General features: G+C 55.9%; 1 protein-coding gene across 1 annotated transcript; it reads left to right on the top strand.

The window, feature by feature from the left end:
• Positions 1–8,951: 8,951 nt before the first annotated feature.
• SMG5 (SMG5 nonsense mediated mRNA decay factor) lies at positions 8,952–24,964 on the top strand. Its single transcript, XM_075330771.1, has 22 exons — positions 8,952–9,101; positions 16,179–16,277; positions 16,635–16,758; positions 16,856–17,012; positions 17,134–17,223; positions 17,303–17,392; positions 17,482–17,560; positions 17,638–17,763; positions 17,953–18,021; positions 19,424–19,632; positions 19,752–19,883; positions 19,955–20,608; positions 20,692–20,861; positions 21,410–21,485; positions 21,576–21,751; positions 21,831–21,989; positions 22,206–22,265; positions 22,343–22,502; positions 22,586–22,676; positions 22,764–22,838; positions 22,997–23,135; positions 24,257–24,964. The coding sequence occupies exons 1-22, from the start codon at positions 9,034–9,036 to the stop codon at positions 24,338–24,340; spliced, it is 3,087 nt and encodes a 1,028-aa protein (XP_075186886.1). The 5' UTR covers positions 8,952–9,033; the 3' UTR covers positions 24,341–24,964.
• The last annotated feature ends 461 nt before the right edge of the window (positions 24,965–25,425 follow it).

Here is a 25,425-nt window from a genome sequence, read left to right as displayed (position 1 = left end):
CCTCGTCCTAGGGTCCAGGTACCCCGACTGTGCACGGCCTCCGGACCGGATTCCCGCTGTCAGCACCGGCAGACTACAATCCTGCCCCGGTCCACTTAAGGTCTTCCGCAACCGGATCTCCGTCGCCTATGGTCCTGCTTGCCGTCTGCCACCTAGTCCGGTAGTCCAGGGGCCCCTACCCCTAACTACACTGTCAAACGGTCAACTCTCCACTTCAACTGTCAGTGCTTGACTACAGTGTCCACTGTTCTACTGTGTTCCCGCCCCTGATACCTCAGGACGTTCTCATCCGCCTGATCCCGCCCACTGGTGTGTCCCTATTGTCATGAGGGGGTGGCTAGGCTTTAATGGCTGTGTATTGTACCAGGGTGTGGGTTTTTGTGTTGGAATCAAGGACCGTGGACTACTTCTGTGACTACCTGGTTTTGCCAGGGCGTCACACTATACAACCCCAGATCAAGTTATACCCTCGCACTACACCTCCAATACATGTTACATCCCTGCACTACACCCCTAGGTACCCTTACACTATACCACTCGCTGGTACACGTTATACATCCCCAGTACATGTTCCACTCACGCACTATATACTACTTGGTACATATTACACCCCAGCACCCAACATCCTCTGCTACACATTATACCCCCACACTATACACCTCCTGGTTCATGTTATACTCCCGCAATATACACCCCCCGGTACGCATTATAGCCCCTAAACTATACCCCTGGTACACATTAAAACCTGCACTATACACCACCTGGTACACATTACACCACCATAACCCATCACTATGCCCTACTGTACACATACCATCACACTATACACCTCATAGTACATGTTACACCCCTGAAATATACACCCTACAGTACACATACTACCCCCCAGTAAAGACCCCCCCCATATGTCCCCACACTATACCTGCAGTACATGTTATACCACACGCTATACACCCCTGGTAAACGCTATAGCCCCGCACTATACCCTAAATACTCGTTATATCCCCACACTATAAATCCCCTTGCTCCCCCATACACCACCTGGTACACATTACACAAGCACACTGCACAACTCTGTATACTATACAACACAGACATTACACCCCCCCGCTACACATCATACACTGCACTATAGATCCCCCAGGTGCACACTACTCCCCCGCACTATACACCCCCAGATTCACATTATACCTCCACACTATACACCCCAAGGTGTACATTATACCTCTGCACTATACACACCCCCAGGTGCACATTATACCTCCGCACTATACACCCCCAGGTGCACATTATACCTCCGCAAAATACCCCTGGTATACTTTATGCCCCCGCACTATACGCCCCAGGTATACGTTATACCCCTGGACAATATAAGTTATACCACCCCACTATCCACACTCACATTCCACCCCTGCACTGTACACACTCCGGTACAGCTTATGTTATACCTTGTGGTATACATTATATCCCCACACTACAGCACACAGTACACCCACTCCTCAGTACACGTTACACCCGCACTATACCCACACTCTTCAGTACACGTTACACCCTGCACTACACTGTGTGCAGAATTATTAGGCAAATTAGTATTTTGCTCACATGATACTTGTTATACATGTCGTCCTACTCCAAGCTGTATACGCTGAGAGCCAACTACCAACTAAGTAAATCAGGTGATGTGCCTCTCTGTAATGAGGAGGGGTGCGGTGTAATGACATCAACACCCCATATAAGGTGTGCTTAATTATTAGGCAACTTTCTTTCCTTTGGCAAAATGGGTCAGAAGAGAGATTTGACGGGCTCTGAAAAGTCCAAAATTGTGAGATGTCTTGCAGAGGTCTTGAAATTGCCAAATGTTTGAAGCGTGATCACCGAACAATCAAGCGTTTCATGGCAAATAGCCAACAGGGTCGCAAGAAGCGTGTTGGGCAAAAAAAGGCGCAAAATAACTGCCCATGAATTGAGGAAAATCAAGCGTGAAGCTGCCAAGATGCCATTTGCCACCAGTTTGGCCATATTTCAGAGCTGCAACGTTACTGGAGTATCAAAAAGCACAAGGTGTGCCATACTCAGGGACATGGCCAAGGTAAGGAAGGCTGAAAACCACCACCTCTGACCAAGAAACATGAGATAAAAGGTCAAGACTGGGCCAAGAAAGATCTTAAGACTGATTTTCAAAGGTTTTATGGACTGATGAAATGAGAGTGACTCTTGATGGGCAGATGGATGGGCCGGAGGCTGGATCAGTAAAGGGCAGAGAGCTCCACTCCGACGCCAGCAAGGTGGAGGTGGGGTCTGATATGGGCTGGGATCATCAAAGATTAACTTGTGGGACTTTTCGGGTTGAGGATGGAGTAAAGCACAACTCCCAGACCTACTGCCAGTTTCTGGAAGACAACTTCTTCAAGCAGTGCTACAGGAAGAAGTCGGTATCGTTCCAGAAAAACATGATTTTCATACATGACAATGCTCCATCACATGCATCCAACTACTCCACAGCATGGCTGGCCAGTGAAGGTCTAAAAGATCAAAAAATAATGACATGGCCTCCTTTTTTACCTGATCTGAACCCCATAGAGAACCTGTGGTCCCTAATACAACGTGAGATCTACAGGGAGGGAAAACAGTAGACCTCTGGGAGCAGTGTCTGGAGGCTGTGGTGGCTGCTGCACGCAATGTAAACAGATCAAGCAGTGACAGAATCTATGGATGGTGGCTGCTGAGTGTCATCAGAAAGAAAGGTGGTTATATTGGGCACTCATTTTTTCCTTTCGTCACGACAGCACCCACGAGAGAGGGATCCGCCCCCTTCAGGACAGGAAACCTACAGATAAAAAGGGGCGGTCCCCCTCCCTCATCAGTTGGTTTCCTGTCCTGCTGGGATCGGAACCTACAGTGCCTGGGTCCTGTTGAGTCCGTGCGGTCTCCAAGGGAACGGCGGAGCTCTGGATCTGGAAGCACGGTCGGTGGAGCTCCCCTCGTGGACTCCGTCCTCCGGTGCACCTCGTCCTCTTTCTCCTGGTCCGGCTTTGCCTCCGGGGATATGACGCCTGCTTCAGGGTGTGCTTCTACCGGATCGATGTGCGCGGCGGGGGGGGCCCTGCCGCGTCGACAGTGCACGCTTCCCTGCTGCAGTGACCCGGAAGTATGCAGGAGCGCTTCCGGGGGAGCGGCCGGGAAGGTTCCTAGTGAAGCCCGTGGTCCCCTCCATCCTGGCCGGACGCTGCGGTGCTGGTGAGTCTGTGGCGGTCGGGCCGGAGCCTCTCCCTGACGCGTGCCTGCGTCTTCGCCGCTGCACGGCGTGTGCACGTGGGGGGGGTGTCCTGGGCCTGCCGCGTCCGCGGTCTGTCTCAGCGTCGGTGGCCCGAAAGCTGTGCTCCTGCGGTTCAGGGGGGGCTCGGCTGTCGATCTCTGCCAGCCCTTCTGTCCGGGGTTGCTCCCCTTCTAGGTCAGTCCCTCTGCCGGCAGCGTCCCTCCTGCTGTGCTGTGGCCGGCGTCCTGGTGGTGTCTGCCCTGGGGTGTGAGCCGGGGTGCCCTCTTGGTCTGTGCTCGGTGGCCTCTGTGCCTCCTGCCTCTGAGCTCCTGGGCCCCTGTGGCCTCCTGGCCCCTATGACCTCCTGGCCTCGGTGGAACCTGGCCCCTGTGGCCTCCTGACCTCTGTGGCCTCCTGGCCCCTGTATCCTCCTGGCCTATGTGGACTTCTGGCCTTGTGGCCTCCTGCCCTCTGTGGCCTCCTGTGTCCTCTGTGGTCGTCTGTGGTCTCCTGGCCCCGGTGGCCTCCTGGCCCCTGTGTCCGCCGGGCCTCTGTGTCCTCCGGGGTCTCTGTGTCCTCCTGACCTCTGTGGCCTCCGGGCCTGTGTGGCCTCCAGGACTCTTGGATTCTGTGGCTCCGGGCCTCTTGGCTTCTGTGGCCTCTGGGCTTCTGTGGCCTCGGGCCTCCTGGCTTCTGTGGCCTCCGGGCCTCCTGGCTTCTGTGGCCTCCGGGCCTCCTGGCTTCTGTGGCCTCCTGGCTTTTGTGGCCTCGGGGCCTCCTGGCTTCTGTGGCCCTTATGCCTGTTGGCCTCGGTGCCGGTTGGCCTCCTGTGCCGGTTTGGCCTCCTGTGCCGGTTTGGCCTTCTGTGCCGGTTTGGCCTCTGTGCCGGTTTGGCCTCTGCGCCTGTGTGGGCCTCTGCGCCTGTTTGGGCCTCTGCGCCTGTTTGGGCCTCTGTGTCTGTGTGGGCCTCTGCGCCTGTGTGGGCCTCTGCGCCTGTGTGGGCCTCTGCGCCTGTGTGGGCCTCTGCGTCTGTGTGGGCCTCTGCGTCTGTGTGGCCTCTGGGCCTCCGGGCTTCTGTGCTTCGGGGCCTCGGTCTTCGGTGCCTCCGGGTCTCGTGCTCCTTGACTTCGTGCTTCCTGGCCTCGTGCTCCGGCCCTCGTGATTCTTGGCCTCGTACTTCCTGTCCTCGTGCCTCTGTCCCTCTTGGCCTTGGGCCTCTGTGCCTCCTGGCCTTGGGCCTCTGTGCCTCCTGGCCTCTGTACCTCCTGGCCTCGGGCCTCTGTACCTCCTGGCCTCTGTACCTCCTGGCCTCGGGTTTCTCTGCCTTCTGGCCTCGGGTTTCTCTGCCTCCTGGCCTCGGTGCCTTGTGCTTCCTGGCCGCATGCCTCTGTTGCCTCCTGGCCTCTGTGCTTCCTTGCCTCCTGGCCTCCGGCCTTCCCGGTCTCTGGGCCCCCTGGCCTTTGTGGCTTGTGGGCCTCTGTGGCTTCCTGGCCTCTGGCCCTCCCGGCCTTGGGCCCCGGGGCCCCGTGCCTCTGTGCATCCTGGCCTCCTGCTTCTGGGCCTCCTGGCCTCGGGCCTCTGTGTCTCCTGCCCTCTATGTCTACTGGCCTCCTGCCCTCTGTGCCTCTTGGCCTCTGTGTCTCTTGGCCTCTGTGCCTCTGTGTCTCCTGCCTCGGGGCCTCTTGGCCTCTGTGCCTCTGTGTTTCTGTGCCTCTGGGCTTCTGTGCCTCTGGGCTTCTGTGCATCTGAGCTTCTGTGCCTCTGGACTTCTGTGCCTCTGGGCTTCTGTGCCTCTGGGCTTGTGGCCTCTGGGCTTGTGGCCTCTGGCCCTCTGTGTCTCTGGCCCTCTGTGCCTCTTGGCCTCTGTGCCTCTTGGCCTCTGTGCCTCTTGGCCTCTGTGCCTCTTGGCATCTGTGTCTCTTGGCCTCTGTGCCTTGGTGGCCTTTGGACCGCAGGGGCCTGTGTTCTGGCTTACGCCTCTGCCGCCTTGCGCCGGCCCTGACGCCTCGGGCTTCGTGCTTCGCTTCTGGTGTTCCTTTCTGCTCCCTTCCAGCCCTGCCGTCCCTGGTTCTCCCTCCTGGTGGCGCGCTTATTCGGGGCCCCTGGGTTCTTCCGTCCCGGCCAGCCCTCCTGTCGCGGAGTCCCTTCCTCCCCCCCCCGCGTCGTAGGACTCCCCTTGCTGGTGTGTTTTTGTCGGGGCGTTGCTGATGCTGCACTCGACCTTGTGGTCGGCTGTGGTTGCTCTTCCTGGCCTCTCTTCCTACCTCCTCGTCTGCTGTATTCCGTTGTCCTCTGTTCTGCCATTCTCCTGTCGGGTGGGGTTTTGGGTCTCTCGGTCGGTCCCCTCCGGGTGACAGTTTCTGCCCTGGGTGCCCTGTTTACATCCCGTCTTGCGGGTTCTGTGGGGTTATGCGCTTCCTTCCGACTGGGGGCCACTGCCAGCCAGTCCGTCTACCGGCTCTCCTCCCGGGGGTCTTGCTCTGGGGTTGGGCGCCCTCCCCTTTGCGCTCTTCTTGCCCCTCTCTGTCGTGTGCTCTTTCTCCCTTCCTTCCTTTCGCGTCCTTGCTTGGGGGGTGGCGCTGTCCCCTCCCCCCCCCGGGTCACTCGGCGGCCCCTTGGCGGCTGGATGCGTCTTTTGTTTTTTGTCTTTCAGGGTTCCGGCTGTGCTCCTCTGGTGTCGTGCCGTCCTTTGCCCCGGTGGCTGTGGGCTTCGGTTTCCCTCGCGTCGGTGGTGCAGCCTGTTCTCCTGTCCTCCCCGGTGACGGATCGTCTCCTGCGAGGTGGCCTCCTACTTGGTGGCTGTGGCGGATGTCTCAACGGTTTGGTAGGACAGTGACCTGGTCTTCTCCTTCCGCTTTCCGGGCTCTGCCGGCTGACCTTTGGTTCTTCCACTGGCCTTCCGTTTGGCAGCTTGGCTCTTCCCGTGGTTGTCCCGCCCTCAGTGTGTCTTCTCTCTAAGTCTCTCGTGGGTGCTGTCGTGACGAAAGGAAAAGACTATATTACTTACCGGTAATGGGATTTTCCTGAGTCGACGACAGCACCCTTTACACCCCTGCCCTTTCTTTGTTTGTTTTTTCTCACGCTTCGGATGTCCTGGGCTTCATCTGTGTTATTTACTAATTCTTTGGCGGTTCCTCTCCCGGTCTCTGCAACCAACTGACGAGGGAGGGGGACCGCCCCTTTTTATCTGTAGGTTTCCTGTCCTGAAGGGGGCGGATCCCTCTCTCGTGGGTGCTGTCGTCGACTCAGGAAAATCCCATTACCGGTAAGTAATATAGTCTTTTAGGGTTTTGTTTTTGCATGTCAGAAATGTTTATTTCTGCATTTTGTGCAGTTATATTGGATTACCTGGTGAAAATAAACAAGTGAGATGGGAATAGATTTGGTTTTTATTAAGTTGCCTAATAATTCTGCACAGTAATAGTCACCTGCAAAACAGATCCTCCTAAGACAGACAAATCTGAAAACCGCTCCAACTGCCAAAAATATTAAGCTTTGATATTTGAGTCTTTTGGGTTGATTGAGAACATAGTTGTTGATCAATGATAAAAAAAATCCTCTAAAAAAACAACTTGCCTAATAATTCTGCACACAGTGTATATACACACACTCCTCTGTACACGTTACACCCCGCACTATACACGCTCCTCTGTACACGTTACACCCCGCACTATACACACGCTCCTCTGTACACGTTACACCCCGCACTACACACGCTCCTCTGTACACGTTACACCCCGCACTATACACGCTCCTCTGTACACGTTACACCCCGCACTATACGCGCTCCTCTGTACACGTTACACCCCGCACTATACACACGCTCCTCTGTACACGTTACACCCCGCACTATACACGCTCCTCTGTACACGTTACACCCCGCACTATACACGCTCCTCTGTACACGTTACACCCCGCACTACACACGCTCCTCTGTACACGTTACACCCCGCACTACACACGCTCCTCTGTACACGTTACACCCCGCACTACACACGCTCCTCTGTACACGTTACACCCCGCACTATACACACGCTCCTCTGTACACGTTACACCCCGCACTATACACACGCTCCTCTGTACACGTTACACCCCGCACTATACACACTCCTCTGTACACGTTACACCCCGCACTATACACACGCTCCTCTGTACACGTTACACCCCGCACTATACACACTCCTCTGTACACGTTACACCCCGCACTATACACACGCTCCTCTGTACACGTTACACCCCGCACTATACACACTCCTCTGTACACGTTACACCCAGCACTATACACACTCCTCTGTACACGTTACACCCCGCACTATACACACACTCCTCTGTACACGTTACACCCCGCACTATACACACGCTCCTCTGTACACGTTACACCCCGCACTATACACGCTCCTCTGTACACGTTACACCCCGCGCTATACACGCTCCTCTGTACACGTTACACCCCGCACTATACACACTCCTCTGTACACGTTACACCCCGCGCTATACACACGCTCCTCTGTACACGTTACACCCCGCACTACACACGCTCCTCTGTACACGTTACACCCCGCGCTATACACGCTCCTCTGTACACGTTACACCCCGCGCTATACACGCTCCTCTGTACACGTTACACCCCGCACTATACACACGCTCCTCTGTACACGTTACACCCCGCACTACACACGCTCCTCTGTACACGTTACACCCCGCACTACACACGCTCCTCTGTACACGTTACACCCCGCACTACACACGCTCCTCTGTACACGTTACACCCCGCGCTATACACGCTCCTCTGTACACGTTACACCCCGCGCTATACACGCTCCTCTGTACACGTTACACCCCGCGCTATACACGCTCCTCTGTACACGTTACACCCCGCGCTATACACGCTCCTCTGTACACGTTACACCCCGCGCTATACACACGCTCCTCTGTACACGTTACACCCCGCGCTATACACACGCTCCTCTGTACACGTTACACCCCGCACTACACACGCTCCTCTGTACACGTTACACCCCGCACTACACACGCTCCTCTGTACACGTTACACCCCGCACTATACACGCTCCTCTGTACACGTTACACCCCGCGCTATACACACGCTCCTCTGTACACGTTACACCCCGCGCTATACACGCTCCTCTGTACACGTTACACCCCGCACTATACACGCTCCTCTGTACACGTTACACCCCGCACTACACACGCTCCTCTGTACACGTTACACCCCGCACTACACACGCTCCTCTGTGCACGTTACACCCCGCACTACACACGCTCCTCTGTACACGTTACACCCCGCACTGCACGCGCTCCTCTGTGCACGCGCTCCTCTGTGCACGCGCTCCTCTGTGCACGCGCTCCTCTGTGCACGCGCTCCTCTGTGCACGCGCTCCTCTGTGCACGTTACACCCTGCACTATGCACACGCTCCTCTGTGCACGCGCTCCTCTGTGCACGCGCTCCTCTGTGCACGCGCTCCTCTGTGCACGCGCTCCTCTGTGCACGTTACACCCTGCACTATGCACGCGCTCCTCTGTGCACGCGCTCCTCTGTGCACGCGCTCCTCTGTGCACACTGCACGGACTCCCCCCCGCGCCGATTCTCTCGGAGGTAAATCTGCTTAACACGATTCCCGCGCGCTGCCGCTGACGTCATTCCCGTTAGCTCCGCCCCGTTGGTGCCGCCCTCTCTCGCCTGTCGCCTTGCTCTCGCGATGATTTGCCGGTGACAGACAGATATGGTGGACGCGGTGTCTCCGTACAGACTGCAATCATGAGCCAGGGAGCCGCCGACAGCAGCGAGCCCGAGGCCAAGGTGCTGCACACCAAGCGGCTGTACAGGTGAGGGGCCGGAGAGGGGGCACATGGGAGAAGGCGTATAGAAGGGGTGGGACATCGGGGGACGGTGGGACATAGGGGGAGACAAGTGGGTTGAAGGTGTACAGAAGGGGATGATGCTGGGAGGGGGGCGTATAGGTGGGAGATGCGTGGAGGGAAACGGCGTACAGGAGAGGGGCATACAGGAGGGGCAGACGGCATACAGGAGGGGGGGACGCGGGGGGAGACGGCGTACAGGAGGGGGGGACGCGGGGAGAGACGGCGTACAGGAGGGGGGGACGCGGGGAGAGACGGCGTACAGGAGGGGGGGGGACGCGGGGAGAGACGGCGTACAGGAGGGGGGGGGACGCGGGGAGAGACGGCGTACAGGAGGGGGGGGGACGCGGGGAGAGACGGCGTACAGGAGGGGGGGGGACGCGGGGAGAGACGGCGTACAGGAGGGGGGGGGGACGCGGGGAGAGACGGCGTACAGGAGGGGGGGGGACGCGGGGAGAGACGGCGTACAGGAGGGGGGGGGACGCGGGGAGAGACGGCGTACAGGAGGGGGGGGACGCGGGGAGAGACGGCGTACAGGAGGGGGGGGACGCGGGGAGAGGTGGCGTACAGGAGGGGGGTCGCGGGGAGAGGCGGCGTACAGGAGGGGGGTCGCGGGGAGAGGCGGCGTACAGGAGGGGGGTCGCGGGGAGAGGCGGCGTACAGGAGGGGGGTCGCGGGGAGAGGCGGCGTACAGGGGGGGGACGCGGGGGGAGATGGCGTACAGGAGGGGGGTCGCGGGGAGAGACGGCGTACAGGAGGGGGGGGACGCGGGGAGAGACGGCGTACAGGAGGGGGGGACGCGGGGAGAGACGGCGTACAGGAGGGGGGGACGCGGGGAGAGACGGCATACAGGAGGGGGGGGACACGGGGAGAGGCGGCGTACAGGAGGGGGGGGACGCGGGGAGAGGCGGCGTACAGGAGGGGGGGACGCGGGGAGAGGCGGCGTACAGGAGGGGGGACGCGGGGGGAGACGGCGTACAGGATGGGGGGACGTGGGGAGAGGCGGCGTACAGGAGGGGGGACGCGGGGAGAGACGGCGTACAGGAGGGGGGATATGGCTGGGGAGAATTATTATAGTAGGAGCCAGGGCTGTGGAGTCGGTAAGCCAAACCTGCAACTCCGACTCCTCAATTTCCCTTGCATCGACTCTTGACTCCCACATATGTTGCTTATATTGAAGTGAAAAATGTATTGTACAATGTGAACATCAGACATTTAATCATTTTTATGATACAATAATCAAGATATTTGTTTAGAACATAAAATATATTTATTGGATACAACTTTAGATCACAAAAAACTAATAAATTGTAAATATGTAATACACTATGGAAGTGGCAAAAAATCAGTTTTCAACAAAAACCATAGTAAATAACATTTGTGCAGTCTATGAATTTGTTGTAAGAAATAGAATTGCCTCCATCAGATCGTCCTTCACAGATGACCTCAAATCTGACCTCATAATGTTAATAAGGCTGGAGAACAACCTCTCTACAGTAACTTGGGTTGGAGCAAAGCCGTAACCACATGGGAGCATCTCTAACAATTTCCGGGTATAAAGGAATGGCCTCCTGCACAATCAGTTTTGATGAACAGTTGAATTTTTCTATTTGGGAGCAAGTGAAGAATTTTGCTGAAATCGGGTCAATCTGCTGCTCTGCTGCTATAGGAGATGAAGTGAAATCTTTTTCCTTGCGGCAACGCTCTGCCTGCTCCATGTCATCCAAATACTTGTCAAAGTTAAACTCCTCATCTGATGAGGATGAAGATATGGCAGCAGTAGCACTGTCAGCACCCAAGTCCCCTTGCGCCTGGCAGTCCTGTAGCTGCTCTTCCTAAGGCCTAAAACACACTTCCGCAAAAAAAACGTGCGTGTGACACGGTCCGTTTTTCGGGTCCGTGTTCCGTTTTTTTGGGGCGTTTCTCCGGTATGTATGGCATCCGTGTGATGGCGTATGCGAGCTGTGTGTACGTCTAAAATGTCCGTGTTTGTGTGTAAAATGCCCGTGTATGTGTACGTGGAATGTCCGTGTGAAATGTCCGTTTGTGTGTTGCACAATGTCGTTGATACATGTCGGCTGACAGCAGACAGAGTTGTGCGATGAGAATGAACTCGGGTGAACTTCACCCGACTTCATTGTCATGCTGCGGCTCTGTCTGTGTGCCGCGTACTGATTAGCGGTCACCTGTGAAGGATTCACCAGTGACCGTTAATCCCCCGAGTGACTGAAGTGAGCAGCCCTCTCTCATACTTACCGCTCCCCGATCACCAGCGCGGCGAGGAACAGCTGTGCAGAGAATACGCGGCAACAATTACTCTGAAAAAGCCGGCCGCTCATTAATCAATCTCGTATTCCCTGCTTTCCCCACCCACCGGCGCCTATGATTGGTTGCAGTCAGACACGCCCCCCACACTGAGTGACAGCTGTCTCACTGCACCCAATCACAGCAGTCGGTGGGCGTGTCTATACTGTGCAGTAAAATAAATAAATAATTAAAAGAAACTGCGTGCGGTCCCCCCCCATTTTAATACCAGCCAGATAAAGCCATACGGCTGAAGGCTGGTATTCTCAGAATGGGGAGCGCCACGTTATGGGGAGCCCCCCAGCCTAACAATATCAGTCAGCAGCCGCCCAGAATTGCCGCATACATTAGATGCGACAGTTCTGGGACTGTACCCGGCTCTTCCCGATTTACCCTGGTGCGTTGGCAAATCGGGGTAATAAGGAGTTAATGGCAGCCCATAGCTGCCAATAAGTCCTAGATTAATCATGTCAGGCGTCTATGAGACACCCTCCATGATTAATCTGTAAATTACAGTAAATAAACACACACACCCGAAAAATCCTTTATTAGAAATAAAAAACACAACCATATACCCTGGTTCACCACTTTAATAAGCCCGAAAAAGCCCTCCATGTCCTGCGTACTCCAGGATGGTCCAGCGTCGCATCCAGCTCTGCTGCATGGAGGTGACCGGAGCTGCAGAAGACACCGCCGCTCCTGTCACTTCCACGCAGCTAATGAAGGCAATAGCGCGATCTGCTATATTCAGCGTTGGCCGCGAGTAACCTCAGTGACAGCTCAGCTGATCACGCTATTGCCTTCATTAGCTGCGTGGAGATGACAGGAGCGGCGGTGTCTTCTGCAGCTCCGGTCACCTCCATGCAGCAGAGCTGGATGCGACGCTGGACCATCCTGGAGTACGCCGGACATGGAGGGCTTTTTCGGGCTTATTAAAGTGGTGAACCAGGGTATATGTTTGTGTTTTTTATTTCTAATAAATGATTTTTTCAGGTGTGTGTGTGTGTGTGTGTGTGTGTGTGTGTGTATTTACTGTCACTTACAGATTAATCATGGAAGGTATCTCGGGGAGACACCTGACATGATTAATCTAGGATTTAGTGGCAGCTATGGGCTGCCAATAACTCCTTATTACCCCGATTTGCCAACGCACCAGGGTAAATCGCGAAGAGCCGGGTACAGTCCCAGAACTGTCGCATATAATGTATGCGGCAATTCCGGGCGGCTGCTGACTGATATTGTTAGGCTGGGGGGCTCCCCATAACGTGGAGCTCCCCATCCTGAGAATACCAGCCTGCAGCCGTATGGCTTTATCTGGCTGGTATTAAAATGGGGGGGACCGCACGTCGTTTTTTTTTAATTATTTATTTATTTTGCTGCACAGTATAGACACGCCCACCGGCTGCTGTGATTGGGTGCAGTGAGACAGCTGTCACTCAGCGTGGGGGGCGTGTCTGACTGCAACCAATCACAGGCGTCTGTTGGTGGGGAAAGCAGGGAATACGAGATTGATTAATGAGCGGCCGGCTTTTTCAAAGTAATTGTTGCCGCGTATTCTCTGCACAGCTGTTCCTCGCCGCGCTGGTGATTGGGGAGCGGTATGAGCCGGGGGAAGAAAAAAACCGAGCGCCAATGTAAGTATGATTGAGAACAGCAGAAAAAAAGGTAAGTATACTGAATTTAATTAAAAAAAAAAAATAAGATCGCTAGTGTAAAAACGCACACGCACGAAACGTGCTGAACACGGACATACTCCGTGTGCGGTACGTGCAGGCACGGACCCATAGACTATAGCGGGTCCGTGCCTGCGTGCTGCCGGCCAAAAATGGACATGTTGTCCGTGTAGAAAAGCACACACACGTACTTACCACACGGACACACGTTCCGTGTGATTTTACGTGTGTGTGTGCGCCATCTACCATTGAATAACATGGGTCTCCTTGTGTACGTGTCTCCGGTACGTGCAAATACGTACCACACACGTACAAATTAACGGATGTGTGTTGCGGGTCTAACTGCTACCTTAGACAGAGCTTCTTTTCCTTTAGTAAGCTGTTGATCATCAAGCAGTAGACGATGACTTGGGTCCACATTAACAGCTGCCAGAAGACTTTTATTTTCCAATAGCTGCGTCTCTCTCTGTTTCATTGAAACAGAAATGCCATCTGCGATTAAACCTCCTCTCTGGGACAGGCAAAATAGCACGTTCTTTTACTCCCTTATGAAAATGCCAGGAGTTAAATCCTCAGCTTGTAATTTTTTTAGTCACGGTAAATGGGTGATTAAGCAATTCCTTCAATTCAGCCACCTGTGTCCATTAACCTTCATTTAGGGTTACCTGAGAGTTCGCCATATCTATAAGAAGTTTTAGTTCACGCAATCGCTCAATCGATAAATAAGTGCTGCCCCATCGAGTGGCTTGATCAACAATTGCCCCTTTCCCAGCACGTCTCTTCAAGATGGAATCAATTTTAGGGGTTCTAGCCGCACTAACCAAATTCCTCTCTTTTCCAATTAGATTTCCAGCATGTCCCTCTTGCAGACTATCTCTTAGGCCTCTTTCACACGTCCGTGTCTCCGGTACGTGTTTGGTCTGTTTCCTCACGTACCAGAGACACGGGCACGCGTAGACCCATTGAAATCAATGGGTCTGCGCTCACATGCGCGTTCTGCCATGGACCGTGTGTACGTGTAGAGCATACGTGTGCTCCACACATAGACATGTCCATTTTTCTCCGGCATCACGGGTGTCACACAGAACCCAAACGGATCACACGGAGGTGATCCGTGTGACACTCACTGGAGAAAACACACGTGTCTGAGAAAAAAAATAACAAAACTTTACTCACCTTCTCCAGCCCTGCTGTCTCTGCCGCTGCTATCACTTGCTTCCCACCGCCGCTCATTATGCTCATTGCATATTCACTTCACTGCGGATCGGAAGCAGCAGCAGCGGAGAGTCTGCAGGACCGGAGATCGAAGATCAGCACCACGGACAGCAACGCCAGGGACAGGTGAGCAGAAAGTTCTCGTTCTCTGTGTTATCACGGATAACACACGTGTGCCATAAACACGGCCACGGAGGGCAATACGCACCTTTGACACGTCTGTGAAAAGCGTGCGTGATTTTCACGGACGTGTGAAAGGGGCCTTATTGGCAGCTGCAGCGTGTGCACAACACAGCATATGCGATGAATGGGAAAGTGTTTAGAAGCAGCTTCAACAAGATCCTCTAATCCTAAAGTATCACTTTGCTGTTCTCCTGCTGTAATATCTGTGTGTTCCTCCGTTACACGAGCAGCGCTGCGGCCCCATCTCACACACACTGAATGCTACATTCTCTTCTCGCTGCTGCTCATTCCTCTCATTCATCAGTGGAATTGCACTTATGTGTGAAGCATCGTCCGGTATTTCCCTAATCTGCTTTTCCTATTGAAAACATTATCTATCAGCTCAGAAACCTTTCAGGGGATGCGGTTTTATAAAAAGCTGATCTGCTTTTGCAGCTGAAAAAGTATCCTCAAAAAACGCAGCAAAAACGCTGAGTGTGAATGTAGCCTTAGATCAGGAATAGAACGGACATTTATAGGACATTTCAGAACTTTCATAAATTCCTATGAAACAATATTCAGCACATTCTGCACTGACCGCTGGAGCCAATTTATTATAGATTTTAGGAGTCGGTCCATTTTATACCGACTCCACGACTCCGACTCCCCAGCCCTGGTAGGAGGAGACCCAGGGGGAGAAGGCGTACTGAAGTCGGGTATCGGGGGGAAGAAGGCTTATAGAAGGGGGAACGCGGGGGAACATGGCTTATAGATGGAGATGCGGGGAAAGAAGGCATATAGAAGGGGAGACGTGGGGGGAGAAAGCTTATAGAAGAGAGACACCACGAGGGAAGAAGGCGCATAGAAGGGGGGATGCGGGGTAAGAAGACTTATAGAAAGAGGGATGTGAGGGGGGAGAAGGCATAAAGAAGAGGCAAGAAGGCGTATAGAGGGGGACGCAGGGAAAGAATGCTTATAGAAGAGGGGAGAAGGCGTATAGAAGGGAGGGACGCGGGGGGGGGGAGAAGGCGTATAGAAGGGGGTGACGCGGGGGAAAGAAGACGTATAGAAGGGAAGATGCCGGTGGAGAATGCATAAAGAGGGGACGGCAGGGGAAGAAGGCTTTTAGAAGGGGAGGATGTGAGGGGAGAAGGCTTTTAGAAAGGGGGAACGCGGGAGGAGAAGGCGTACAGAAGGGAGAGACGCCGGGGGGAGAAGGTGTGCAGAACGGGGCGAGACGCCGGGGGGAGAAGGTGTGCAGAACGGGGCGAGACGCCGGGGGGAGAAGGTGTGCAGAACGGGGCGAGACGCCGGGGGGAGAAGGTGTGCAGAACGGGGCGAGACGCCGGGGGGAGAAGGTGTGCAGAACGGGGCAAGACGCCGGGGGGAGAAGGTGTGCAGAACAGGGCGAGACGAGGGGGGAGAAGGTGTGCAGAAGGGGGCGAGACGCGCGGGGGAGGAGGTGTGCAGAAGGGGGCGAGACGCGGGGGGAGAAGGTGTGCAGAAGGGGGCGAGACGCGGGGGGAGGAGGTGTGCAGAAGGGGGCGAGACGCAGGGGAAGCATATAGCAGGGAGAGTCGTCCCCCCCCATCCTTTTTCTGGTACGCATGCCCCCCCTTCCTTCCTGATACGCATCGCCTTCTATAGTTGCCAGCAGTGGCCATGACTCTTGCGGTCCTTGGTCTTACAGGGCCGTGGTGGAGACGGTGCACCGTCTGGACCTCATCATTTCCAATAAGACGGCCTATCAAGATGTGTTCAAGCCGGAGAATATCAGTCTGCGGAACAAGTGAGCCCCCAGTACTACTGGTGACAGTGCCCCCTAAATTTTCTTACCCATGACATAGTAACCTTCCTTCTCACATCTCAGGCGGGCATCTCGGTGCCCCAGTGCCATCCTCTGGTGGCTCCCTTCTCCACCCCCCCTCCCCCCCAGTGCCATCCTCTGGTGCCCTCCCCCCCCCAGTGACATCCTCTGGAGGGTCGTCCATCACCCCCCACCCCCCGGTGTCATCCTCTGACGGGTCGTCCATCATGCCCCACCCTACCAGTGTCACCCTCTGGTTCCTCCTCTCGTCCCCCCCCCATCCCAGTGTCACCCTCTGGTGCCTCTCTGGTGCCAATGTTGTGTTCCCCTCCCCCGTAGGCTGCGGGAGCTGTGTGTGAAGCTTATGTTCCTTCACCCCGTGGAATATGGCAGGAAAGCTGAGGAAGTTCTGTGGAGGAAAGTCTACTATGAAGTCATCCAGCTCATCAAGACTAACAAGAAGGTGAGCCCTCTTTGTGCCCGGGACTAGATTGTGAGCTCCGTAGGTCAGGGAGTAATGTGGGGTGCACCAGTAATACCGCCTGGTCTCTCCCGCACAGCACATCCACAGCCGCAGCGCCCTGGAGTGCGCCTACCGCACCCACCTGATCGCCGGGGTGGGCTTCTACCAGCACCTCCTGCTCTACGTCCAGTCCCACTACCAGCTGGAGCTGCAGTGCTGCATCGACTGGACCCACGTCTCCGACCCTCTCATCGGTCAGTCCGCAGATTGGCTTCTCTGTCACCGCCAAAAAGTTATGGGTCTTGGGAGAAGGGAAGGGGTGTAGTTCTGGGAGGTGCAGCCGTCCCTCGGCCTCAGCTTTCTTTCCCCTCACAGGCTGCAAAAAGCCGGTGTCAGCCTCCGCAAAGGAGATGGAGTGGGCGCAGATGGCGTGCCACAGGTGTCTGGTGTACCTGGGAGACCTTGGTAAGGTTATCATTGACAGGTGTCACAGCTGAGGGTTTCTTACTTTGTGTCACAATCACTTATGTTCTTATCTTTCCAGCCCGATATCAGAATGAGCTGGCGCTCGTGGACACCGAGAAGTTAGCGGAGCGATTTTATTACCAGGCTCTGACTGTGGTGCCTCAGATGGGTGAGCGGTGTGATATCCGGTGCCAGCGCCCAACCCCACTGCCCTTATTTTAGGGACACTTGTGTTTCAGTCTTACCTCCTATTCTCAGGGATGCCATTTAACCAGCTGGGTACGTTAGCCGGGAGCAGATTCTACCACGTGGAGGCCACGTACTGCTACCTGCGCTGGTGAGTGACGTCTCCACTCCCTCACACTCGGCGTCGCTCTCCTGTCCTTACATTTTCCCGTTGCGTCCCCCGCTCAGTATACAGTCCGAGGTCTCCTTCGAAGGCGCGTATGGAAACTTGAAGAGACTGTACGACAAGGCGGCCAAGATGTATCACCAGCTGAAGAAAAGCGAGAACCGGAAATTGTCCCCCAGCAAGAAGAGGTGAGGACGGGAGGGCGTGACACGTGGGTACTGTAATAATGAACCCAGTTATGTGAGGGGCTTTCTTTAGAATAATCAATATCAATGAGACCCCCATAGGGAGAATAGCAAAAGGATTTTGTCACCATTGGCAGCTGTGCGGGATTGATGCTGAGGTCCTGTAATCAGACTGTTTCTCCCTCCCTGCAGGTGTAAGGACATCAAGAGATTACTGGTCAGCTTCATGTATCTCCAGAGACTCCTGCAGCCCAAGAGCAGGTCAGTGGCTTCATCCCCCTATACAGCATGGTCAGTGGCTTCATCCCCCTATAAGGCATGCTGTAAAGAAGTGTTCCCCCAACCTCTGGCTGGGGCAAAACTGCAACTACCAGCATACCCTGACTGCCCACATTAGTGCGGGGGCCGCGGAGAGAGAGAGCAGGGCTGCGAGTGCGGGGGCCGCGGAGAGAGGGAGCGGGTGCTGCGAGTGCGGGGGCCGCGGAGAGAGGGAGCGGGGCTGCGAGTGCGGGGGCCGCGGAGAGAGGGAGCGGGGCTGCGAGTGCGGGGGCCGCGGAGAGAGGGAGCGGGGCTGCGAGTGCGGGGGCCGCGGAGAGAGGGAGCGGGGCTGCGAGTGCGGGGGCCGCGGAGAGAGGGAGCGGGGCTGCGAGTGCGGGGGCCGCGGAGAGAGGGAGCGGGGCTGCGAGTGCGGGGGCCGCGGAGAGAGGGAGCGGGGCTGCGAGTGCGGGGGCCGCGGAGAGAGGGAGCGGGGCTGCGAGTGCGGGGGCCGCGGAGAGAGGGAGCGGGGCTGCGAGTGCGGGGGCCGCGGAGAGAGGGAGCGGGGCTGCGAGTGCGGGGGCCGCGGAGAGAGGGAGCGGGGCTGCGAGTGCGGGGGCCGCGGAGAGAGGGAGCGGGGCTGCGAGTGCGGGGGCCGCGGAGAGAGGGAGCGGGGCTGCGAGTGCGGGGGCCGCGGAGAGAGGGAGCGGGGCGGCGAGTGCGGGGGCCGCGGAGAGAGGGAGCGGGGCGGCCAGTGCGGGGGCCGCGGAGAGAGGGAGCGGGGCGGCGAGTGCGGGGGCCGCGGAGAGAGGGAGCGGGGCGGCGAGTGCGGGGGCCGCGGAGAGAGGGAGCGGGGCTGCGAGTGCGGGGGCCGCGGAGAGAGGGAGCGGGGCGGCGAGTGCGGGGGCCGCGGAGAGAGGGAGCGGGGCGGCGAGTGCGGGGGCCGCGGAGAGAGGGAGCGGGGCGGCGAGTGCGGGGGGCCGCGGAGAGAGGGAGCGGGGCGGCGAGTGCGGGGGCCGCGGAGAGAGGGAGCGGGGCTGCGAGTGCGGGGGCCGCGGAGAGAGGGAGCGGGGCGGCGAGTGTGGGGGCCGCGGACGGAGACGGATAGAGCGAGGTGGCGGGGGCTGTGGAGAGGGGGGGGAGTGAGGCAGCGAGTGTGGGGGCCGCGGGGACGGATAGAGCGAGGTGGCGGGAGCTGCGGAGAGGGGGGGGAGTGAGGCAGCGAGTGTGGGGGCCGCGGAGACGGATAGAGCGAGGTGGCGGGGGCTGCGGAGAGGTGTGGAGTGAGGCAGTGAGTGCGGGGGCTGCGGAGCAGAAGGCAGCGAGTACAGAACTGCCCGTGGCATAGCCAGGCTATCGGTTAAGCTCTTTCTCGGTGCTGTGTAGTCACTTGTCCCCCCTCCTCCAGCTCGGTGGATTCGGAGCTCACCTCGCTCTGTCAGTCAGTCCTGGAGGATTTCAATCTGTGCATGTTCTACCTGCCCTCCTCCATCAACCTGAGCTCGGCCAGTGAGGATGAGGAGGAGTATGACGGGGGCTATTCCTTCCTGCCCGATCTGCTGATCTTCAGGATGGTGGTCATCTGTCTGATGTGCGTCCACAGCCTGAAGAGGGCCGGTACGTGTCCTTACACCCTCGTCGCGGAGCATCGACTGACGGGGCTTTCTTGGGTGTAAATTATTTCCTTTATACAAACCAGTGATCTCCAGTTGTCTTTGCCCGGTCTCTCCCTCCAGATTCCAAGCAGTACAGTGCCGCCATAGCGTTCACACTTGCTCTGTTCTCCCATCTGGTGAACCATGTGAATATCCGACTTCAGGCGGAGCTGGAGGAAAGTTCGGTCCCTGCCTTCCAGAACGACAGCCCCGGTGGGTGCTCTGGTCATGTCTCGTGGTCGTCCTCCATTAGGACCCACCTAATTTGTGTGTTCCATCTACAGATGACCCAGAATCTAGAGAGGTCTCGGACGTAATGGAGAAAGACGCAGAACCAGAGATGAACCAGATTAACAAGCCAACACGAGCCAAACCTCACAGCAAGAAGAGCCACAAGTACTCGAGGCTCTCCCGTCTACGGAGGAGGAGACCCGTGAGGAAGGTGGACGAGAGCGACTTGAGCGAAGGGTTTGACTCTGACTCCAGCCACGGATCGGCCAAGGGCAGCGACATTTCTGAGAGCGCGTCAGAAAAGAGCGATGAAGAAGCTGCCTTTGACGTAGAGTCGGACTCTGACATGAACAGTCAAGAGTCGCGGTCCGACCTGGAAGACATGGAGGACGAGTCCGGGGAGGAGGCAAAGAATCAGACGGAAAGCAAGGAGGTTTCCAGGACCTCAGAGGAGACCAAACCTGTGAGCTCTGCCAAGGCCGATGCGCAGGAGTCTGTGAATGGTCCTGGTCCCACCACCAGCGAAGCGAGCATTGCCAGCAACCTGCAAGCCATGTCCACCCAAATGTTCCAGACCAAGCGCTGCTTCCGGCTGGCCCCCACCTTCACCAACGTGTTTGTGAAGCCTGAACCTGTCCCCCCTATTGCCAAAGAACCAGAACCACTTGTGAACGGAGAGGCGGAGAAGACTACTCTGATGGAACAAGGTAAGAGGGCCACTGGGTGCTCACCCCACACTCCTACGTGGCCACTGCCCAGGTTTGCTGATGGATCCTCTTCATCTTCCCAGGAGACGCCTCGGAGTCTGAAGAAAGCGTGGAGAGCGACAAAGCCGGTCCCAGTGAGAGGAGCCTCCAGGAGAGGCTGGAGGTGATCACCAGCGAGGGGCTTCTGGCCAGCGTCAAGGTCTTCCTGGACTGGCTGAGGACCAACACAGATATTATCATCATGTGTGCACAGGTACCAGGCTGGGAAATATCTCTGATCGGCACCACAACTCGCCCCATGACCTCTATCTCGGGTCATATTCTGCACCACAATAGATACTGTATATAAGCCACACGGTTACTACGGGCACTGCCAACTAATGAGCCCAATGCTCAGTCTCTCCTCACAGCAACGTCTCTGCCCTGCTTGTCAGGAGTACAGCTGCCAGAGGGGGCTGTAGCCTGACTGCCAGAGCTTGACTGCCAGAGAAAGGAGGTGACTGACTGGGCAACTCAATGGGATTATATGTACAGATGGCTGAGGAGACGGACTAGAGAAATTATTGAATGTTAAGTTTAGCTGCCAGAAGGGGGTGAAGACTGATTGTTGAACTTTCTGGGGATTATATAATCTGCCAGAAAAGGAAGAAGACTGCTTAGGAAATATATGTACCGCTCTCCAAGAGGGAGCACACTGGCGGTGCTGTGGATGTATAGAGTCCATATAAAGGGATTTTGGGAGCTATAGACAGTATATGAAGAAGTGGGTGATGGGTCGTTTTGTCATCTCTCCCCTCTCAGAGCTCGCAGAGTTTATGGAACAGATTGTCGGTGCTCCTGAACCTGTTTCCGTCTGCGGCCAAGATCCAGGAGTCTGGTAAGAGCCCGATGGGGGTGGCAGGGTCTTCAGAGCAGGGCGTCTTCAGCCTGTGTGCGGGGACTGACGGTAACCTGCTCATTTCTGCAGGGATTCCTCTATGCAGCGAGGTGCAGACCCTGCTGCAGGAGTCGGAGCAGGCAGACATGAGCCATCATATATTACTCCCCGAGGACGCCGCGCTGAGGAACCTGCCGCCGCTCAAGGCTGCACATCGCAGGTTCAACTTTGAGAAGGAGCGGCCGCTGCTCACCGTCCTGGAGGAGGTACGTCCCGGCTCCGCAGCTTGGCTGCCTCCTCCACTTGATTTGCTCCTTCCTCCTCGTACTGATTTTTCTCTTTCAGTCCATCGCTCGCAGCGGTTACATCCGAAGTTTCGGTCACTTCCTCGGTCATCTGCAGGGCAGCGTCCTACAATACAACCCAGAGCTGGGGATCTTCACCAGCATTGCCGAGGCCCAGCAAGACAATATCCTGCACCAGGCTCAGGCCCAGTTCCGCATGGTGAGCGCTTCTTGTCACAAGAGTCCATGTACAGGACCCTGCAGCAAATAATACGGGCGCAGTACCCAGAAGAGACCAGGTGATGGCGACCTACTCATACACCAGGGTTAGTTTAGACTCTGCTGTATCAATAGGATGCTGCATCGCAGGTTGGGGACCGGTGGGAAAGAAGATGTTGCCCTCGGTCCATAGTGACTACCATGTGTCTCTTTCCAGGCTCAGGAGGAGGCTCGGAGGAACCGTCTGATGAGGGACATGGCGCAGCTCCGACTCCAGGTAACCCCCACCTTACCTGAGGACACGCGGCTGACGTGGCACTCACAGCTGAGACCCCCCATATTCTTTGTCCGCAGCTGGAGGTGTCACAGCTAGAGGGCACTCTACAGCAGCCCAAGTCTCAGTCCGCCATGTCTCCGTACCTCATACCGGACACTCAGGCCCTGTGCCAACACCTGAACGTCATCCGGCAGCTCGCCACCAGCGGGCGCTTCATCATCATCATCCCACAGACAGGTGAGTCCGGGAGCTCGGTCAGTGTCCTGCCGGTCAACGCTTCATCTCCTGAATAACCCCCATCATCCGCTCTCCCGCTCCAGTCATAGACGGCTTGGACTTTCTGAAGAAGGAGAACGCCGGCGCTCGGGACGGCATCCGATACTTGGAGACTGAGTTTAAGAAGGGGAATAGGTAAGGGTGAGGTATGGCGGAGCGGCACCATGGAAAGGTGGGGGGTAAGGGGTAATAAGTCTTAGCGCCCCTTCTCCTGCGTTTTAGGTATATTCGTTGCCAGAAGGAGGCCGGGAAGAGCTTTGAGAGGAACAAGCTGAAGCGGCAGGATACGGACGCCTGGTAAGGGTCTCCCCCAGCCCCCCCCCCTCACACACAGGGGTCCGGTGAGCTTCGGCTGTAGCTGACACCCGTCATTAGTCAGCCTGGTTAAGTAATCTGCCCCAGTGCACAGCTCGGACGTCAGGGAAGGTGCTGACCGCCATCTCCTCCACCCACAGGCACCTGTACAAGATTCTGGACAGCTGCAAACAGCTGACGGTGACCCAGGGCAGCAACGAGGAGGAGACGGCCGGCATGGTCACCATTATAACCGGCTTCCACCTCGACGACCCCGAATGTTTCTCTCCCGCCGTGCAGGTAGGACCTCACACATCACAAATAGGAGGTGGGGAGATACATCACAGAGGTCTCTGGCTCCTGTGCCCCCCCCCCCCTCCGGCTCTACCAGGGATGTGCAGAGTTTCCATGTTTAGGTTGTGACTAGAAAGCTCAGGAAATGTCTGCACTTCTGTATCTGCTCCGGCTGCATGGAGATTTCTGTAGAAACACCAAGAACCGCAGGTTCCTCATTCTGAATAAATATTGGTTTCCTAAGACGTTGGAAATCACGGAAGGAACCTGCAGTCACTGTGTACATGCATTACAGTACTGATCCTGAGTGACTTCCTGTATTATACTCCAGAGCTGCACTCACTATTCTGCTGGTGCAGTCACTGTGTACATGCATTACAGTACTGATCCTGAGTGACTTCCTGTATTATACTCCAGAGCTGCACTCACTATTCTGCTGGTGCAGTCACTGTGTACATGCATTACATTACTGATCATGAGTTACCTCCTGTATTATACTCCAGAGCTGCACTCACTATTCTGCTGGTGCAGTCACTGTGTACATGCATTACAGTACTGATCCTGAGTGACTTCCTGTATTATACTCCAGAGCTGCACTCACTATTCTGCTGGTGCAGTCACTGTGTACATGCATTACATTACTGATCCTGAGTTACCTCCTGTATTATACTCCAGAGCTGCACTCACTATTCTGCTGGTGCAGTCACTGTGTACATGCATTACAGTACTGATCCTGAGTGACTTCCTGTATTATACTCCAGAGCTGCACTCACTATTGTGCTGGTGCAGTCACTGTGTACATGCATTACATTACTGATCCTGAGTTACCTCCTGTATTATACTCCAGAGCTGCACTCACTATTCTGCTGGTGCAGTCACTGTGTACATGCATTACATTACTGATCCTGAGTTACCTCCTGTATTATACTCCAGAGCTGCACTCACTATTCTGCTGGTGCAGTCACTGTGTACATGCATTACATTACTGATCCTGAGTGACTTCCTGTATTATACTCCAGAGCTGCACTCACTATTCTGCTGGTGCAGTCACTGTGTACATGCATTACATTACTGATCCTGTATTGTACCTCGGAGCTGCGCTCACTGTTCTGCTGTTTTCTCGTCAGTCTGCTTTACAGGCCATTTCCAGCTCCAACATTGAGATGAAGAACATTCTAGATTTCTACAAGCAGTGGAAGGAGATGGGCTGAGGGTTCCGGTTCTCGGCTCCGGTGATGTCAGAACATAAAACCTTCACGCTTCCTTCTTAAGCCGCCGTGGCTTAAAATACAAAACACAAAAATGGTGATGATTTGGAAAATGAACTCTAAAACAGCAGAAGATCAACACAATGTAATTTCAAGAAAAAACAAAGTCCTATTCAGAGTCTGTGGCGTCATGTGGTGGGCGTGGCTCGGTAGGAGGGGCGGAGCTTGCCCTCCATTGGCTCTCAGTGACCTCCATCCATGGGGTTGCGGGCGTCCATCTTTCAGACCTTCCGGCTGATCGGGCCGTGACAAAACTTCTCTCTGGTGTAGTGTGGTGACTGGACGTTGTACAATGCTCCTCCCCCTTGGTCCATCGTTGCCCCCCCTCGTTTTCTTTTCCCGTCCCCCCCCATTCCCTTGTCCTGTCGTCCCCCCATTCCCTTGTCCCGTCGTTCCCGTCCCCCCCCCCCCCTTCCCTCTCGTCCCATCATCCCCCCCCTCTCTTGTCCCGTCATCCTCCCCCCCCCCCCCCATTCCCTTGTCCCGTCGTCCCCGTCCCCCCCTTCCCTCTTGTCCCGTCATCCTCCTCTCCCCCCCATTCCGTCTTCCCCCCCCCCTTCCCTCTTGTCCCATCCCCCCCCTCTTGTCCCGTCATCCTCCTCCCCCCCCCATTCTGTCGTCCCCGTCCCCCCCCCCTTCCCTCTTGTCCCATTCCCCCCCCTCTTGTCCCGTCGTCTCCCCCCCCCCCCCCCCCATTCCCTTGTCCCATCCCCCCTCTTGTCCCATCGTCGCCCCCCCCCCCTCCCTTGTCCCATCATCCCGTTTTCTTTCTTTATATACTTGACTTCCAGAGAATGTCAAATAAAGAAAGCTGCAGTTTTATTTACTTGGCGTCTGCTGCTCGTTGTGTCCATTTGTCGCGGAGAGCACATGAAATAAAGTTGGTTGTGTTTTTTGCTTTGCTGGATTTTATAGGCCGGAGACCTTCCTTGTGGTGCTTGGACACGCCCACTGATGATGTCACTACTTCCTGGTCATTCAATTGGTCCCTCTAAAATGTGAGAGCAGCCAATTAAATCATCAGGAAA

The sequence above is a fragment of the Anomaloglossus baeobatrachus genome, chromosome 12 (genome assembly GCF_048569485.1).
Source record: "Anomaloglossus baeobatrachus isolate aAnoBae1 chromosome 12, aAnoBae1.hap1, whole genome shotgun sequence".
Lineage (NCBI taxonomy): Eukaryota > Metazoa > Chordata > Amphibia > Anura > Aromobatidae > Anomaloglossus > Anomaloglossus baeobatrachus.
The sequence above is the reverse complement of the archived record's forward strand: the minus strand, read 5'-3'. Positions and strand labels throughout refer to the sequence as shown.

What these genes read in the sequence shown, in the direction of transcription:
- SMG5 (XM_075330771.1), top strand. Translation starts at nt 9,034, where the DNA reads ATGAGCCAGGGAGCCGCCGACAGCAGCGAGCCCGAGGCCAAGGTGCTG. An exon ending in TCATCAAGACTAACAAGAAG is followed by an intron (nt 16,759 to 16,855) that starts GTGAGCCCTCTT and finishes TCTCCCGCACAG; the next exon opens with CACATCCACAGCCGCAGCGC. An exon ending in GGTGTACCTGGGAGACCTTG is followed by an intron (nt 17,224 to 17,302) that starts GTAAGGTTATCA and finishes TTATCTTTCCAG; the next exon opens with CCCGATATCAGAATGAGCTG.